Raw genomic sequence first — 3,449 nt, 5'->3', positions numbered from 1 at the left:
ATTCCTGCCTCCATCCCCAAACACCTGAGACATCGTGGACTAGCCTCTTGCCTCTCCACACCCATTACTTCTGTACATGCCCCAACTTACAAACGAGAAAGTTACCCATTCATGAGCCAGATGTGCACATCTCCTTATACTTACTCTATCCACTGTTCTACATGGTAGGTGGGTAGCTCAGTAGTTGGGTCAGGGCAAAATAAAACCATATCCTCCCATCTCCGGGTAGTGATCTCAGTGAAATGGGAACTGGGGCCCCATCCTCCTCCCTTCCGACACCCTCACCCTCACGCTCTTCTGCAGCCACACAGTCCCAGTCCAGGAGAGCAGTCATACTCTATTATTGTTACCATTAATAACGGCTTACACTTATTAAACATTTACAATGTGTCGGGCACTGTGCTGTTTTAATCTTCTCATTTAACCCGCAGAGCAACAAAATATAGTGGATGTATTATTACTCCCACTTCGCAGATGAGGAAACTAAAACTCAGAGAAGTAGCTAGCTACAGGGGATACACAATATACACGGGCTTCAAATCCAACCCTGCCTTCAACCACTGTGCTGCACTTACTGCCTGCTGGTCATGAGCACGGTTTGAAATGCAGCCTGTTACCCAGAAGTCTATCTGGGAACCTCCAGCCCGTGCTACCAATTCAGGAGAGCACACAGAGCACTACAGAAACATGGAAGGGGCTGCGCCTGGAGTCTGATGCCTGGGTGATGTTTCCAGGGCCATCCTAGCTCTCTGCAGTGTCTGTCCTTCCTCCACTTTGGAATCCAGTCTCTCAAATAACTAAAATTTTCTCCCAATGGCTGACAGGGCCGACGGGGGCACAGAGGAAGGCGGCTGCCGTGTGGAAATTCGACAGCTGTGTCAGATCTGGAGTTTGTAGTTGAGGACGGCTGCCTCACCGTAAGACCTTCCTTCCTCCTAGTCTTCTCAGCCATCTTCAGGCAGGTACACCACAGCCAAGGAGGTCTGTGGGACCTTCCCTTGGGGGTGTCACTTCCTGAACCCCCTTCCTACACGTGGACCTAATTCTGAACCTGGCTCTAACATCAGTCTCTGGGGGTCCTTGCAGGAAGCAACCCGCAGACAAATCACCCCTCACACTTGGAGGCGGGGGAACGGAGAGCAGAGCTGGGGGCCCATCCGGCCACAGCACAAGCACGCACTCAGTGGAATAACACTGAGGGATTTGGGGTTTTTCAAAATCCCCCACCTCCCTCCTTCGCAAAAGCAGCCAAGGTCAGGCCTGGGAAGGCAAAGAGGCAGGAAATCAAGAGTAGCCACTCCTGGCTCCCTCCAGCTACAGGACACAAGCCATAGGACACAAAGGGCTAGACCCCAATTTGGCTGCGTGCTCTTGAACAGTACCTGACACAAAGCAGTGAGGCTGGCCTTCTGGGAGCCAAGCTCTTGAGAATGTGCATCCAAGGACAAGGGGAGCCTGGCCCCTCTCCTTGCCCCGGCTTTGGGTGTCTGCCCACGCACACAGACCTCCAAAATTCAGCTTCGGGACAAAAGAAGCGGCGGGAAAAAGCAGCCACTGCCTCCCCTCAGGCTTTTCCAAACCGAACAGGACCACCTTCCTCCCTCTCCCCGTGACGGAGATGCGTAGGCCCGGTTCCGCTCCAAAACCAGCCCTCCCGTAACAACTAAGTTCTACTCAGGGAACCCAAACGTTCCGTTCCAAGTATGAGCCCAGCCAGGAGGCCCAGAGTTTCGCGTAGGCTGCTCTTTTTGGAGAAAGGGCGCGCATCTGGTCTGGCCCCGGTTCTGGGGCTGGCGGGGGGCACGCTGCCTCGGCTCCCGTCGCCTCGGCCGACACCGCTCCCGGGCTGTGGGGGACCAGATGCCGGCCTCGCTGGTCTCCAACCCGCTAGGATTTTTAGGCCTCTGGGCAGAGCCTGGAACACGCCCCCCCGGCTGGGGGAGGGGGTGTCCCGTCAGGTGACTGAGGACCCGGATGCCCCCCGCCCCCGGTGACCACCCGGGCCGAGGCGGGGGCGGGGCCCACAGGGTGTGGGGGGAAAGCCCGAAAGTTTGCCCAAGTCTCTCTTCAGCGGCGACCCGAGGCGCGCGGGAGCTGGGCGCAGACCACCGCCGCCCCCGCGCGCGCGGCGGGCCCCAGGGAGGGGGGGCGCACTTACTGGCCCCCTCGATCTTGTCGGCGCCACGGCTCCACGTGATCTGCCGCGTCTCCAGCTTGACCTGGAAGGTCTTCCGCTCGGGCCGCTGCGACTTCTTGGAGTAGAACAAAGTCATGACGGTGCCCACCTCGAGGCTGCGGCAGAGGTGCAGCACCTCGGCGTCCGAGGGCGCGCCGGGCCCGCAGCCGTTGGCGCAGGGGGACGCGGCGCCCGCCATGGCTCCGGCGCTGGGGGCGGTACAGGCTGCCGCGGCGCAGGCCCGCCGGGAGCGAGCTGTTGGCGGCGGAGGCGGCGGGCGAGCAGACCCCGGCGGCGGCTCCTGCGGGCGGAGACGGGGCGGGGCCTGAGCGGGGGGGCGGGGCGGCCCTGCAGGCCCCGCCTCGGCCCGCGCGCCTGGAACAAAGGCGACCGCGCGCCCGTGGGGAGGACCCCCCGCCCGTCGCCCGCCGCCCGCCGCCGCGCCTGCGCCCCGCGACCCCCGGACAAGCCCCGGCTGGGGGCGCGCGTGCGCTGCCCGCGGTCGACCTGCCAGTCCCTTCGTCCCGCAGAGCTACCTCACGCGGCCCCGGACACAGCCTGGCGGCCACGGCCGGCCCCGTCACGCGCGGCAGCCTCGCATCGGCCCGGCCGTCAGTCGCACACGCCGGCTGCCCAGCCCACTGTCCCGCACAGGCCCGGCCGCAGCAGTTCCCTCAAGCCCGCTTCCGGAGCGCCGCCCGCGCAGCGACCGGGAGGAGAGGTGAGGGTGCGGAGCGCCCCCCGGGCCCGCCAGCCAAACCCAGTACCTGGGCGGGTTGCCCGGCGGAGGGAACCAGGCCAGGCCGCTTCGCCTCACACCCGCGGCGGCGGCGGCGGCGGCGGCGGCGGAGGCGGGTCCTCCGCGCTCCATCTCTGGGGAGGGGCGGGGGCGGGGCCTCCTGCGGATTGGTCGTCAGGCTCTGATGGACAGCTGGCCTATCCCGTGTTTCCCCTCTGGCCGCCCAGGGCCGGCCCGCGGGCAGCTCCTAAGATTGTTGGACCCACGTTTGTCCCGGCCCAGTGGCCAGTGTGGCCTTGGGTGTTCCCGATATTCGGAGTAGTCCCCCAGACCTGAGCATCCACTGCAAGTCCTCCAGTGGCCTTCGCCTCTGTCCCTTGCCTGGACCAGTGTCCTCCGCACCGCACGCTGCGTCTCCACGCAGCAGGATGCGGGCTCAGGCCCTACCTCACTGCGCCCCTCCTGCAGATGCTCTCCGGAGCTTTGGTTTTCCCGGCCCGACTCCCCTTGTTTTCCTCCTCCCTCTCTGGCCTC

General features: G+C 63.7%; 1 protein-coding gene across 2 annotated transcripts in view; it reads right to left on the bottom strand.

Annotated features, from left to right (window-relative positions):
* PLCG1 (phospholipase C gamma 1) overlaps positions 1-2,752 on the bottom strand; it is a 35,167-nt gene extending 32,415 nt beyond the window's left edge. Inside the window, exon 1 of one of the 2 annotated variants that reach the window (XM_007464742.1) lies at positions 2,159-2,752. In XM_007464742.1, coding sequence (XP_007464804.1) covers positions 2,159-2,375 — 217 coding nt within the window. In that variant the 5' untranslated portion in view covers positions 2,376-2,752. The remainder of the gene's footprint in view (positions 1-2,158) is intronic. The other variant, XM_007464741.1, reaches the window with a different exon arrangement.
* Between the last annotated feature and the right edge of the window lie 697 nt (positions 2,753-3,449).

This window comes from Lipotes vexillifer, unplaced genomic scaffold (assembly GCF_000442215.2).
Source record: "Lipotes vexillifer unplaced genomic scaffold, Lipotes_vexillifer_v1.1 scaffold53, whole genome shotgun sequence".
In the NCBI taxonomy this organism is placed as follows: domain Eukaryota; kingdom Metazoa; phylum Chordata; class Mammalia; order Artiodactyla; family Lipotidae; genus Lipotes; species Lipotes vexillifer.
Note: the sequence above shows the minus strand (reverse complement) of the source record. Positions and strands in the feature narration are given on the sequence as shown.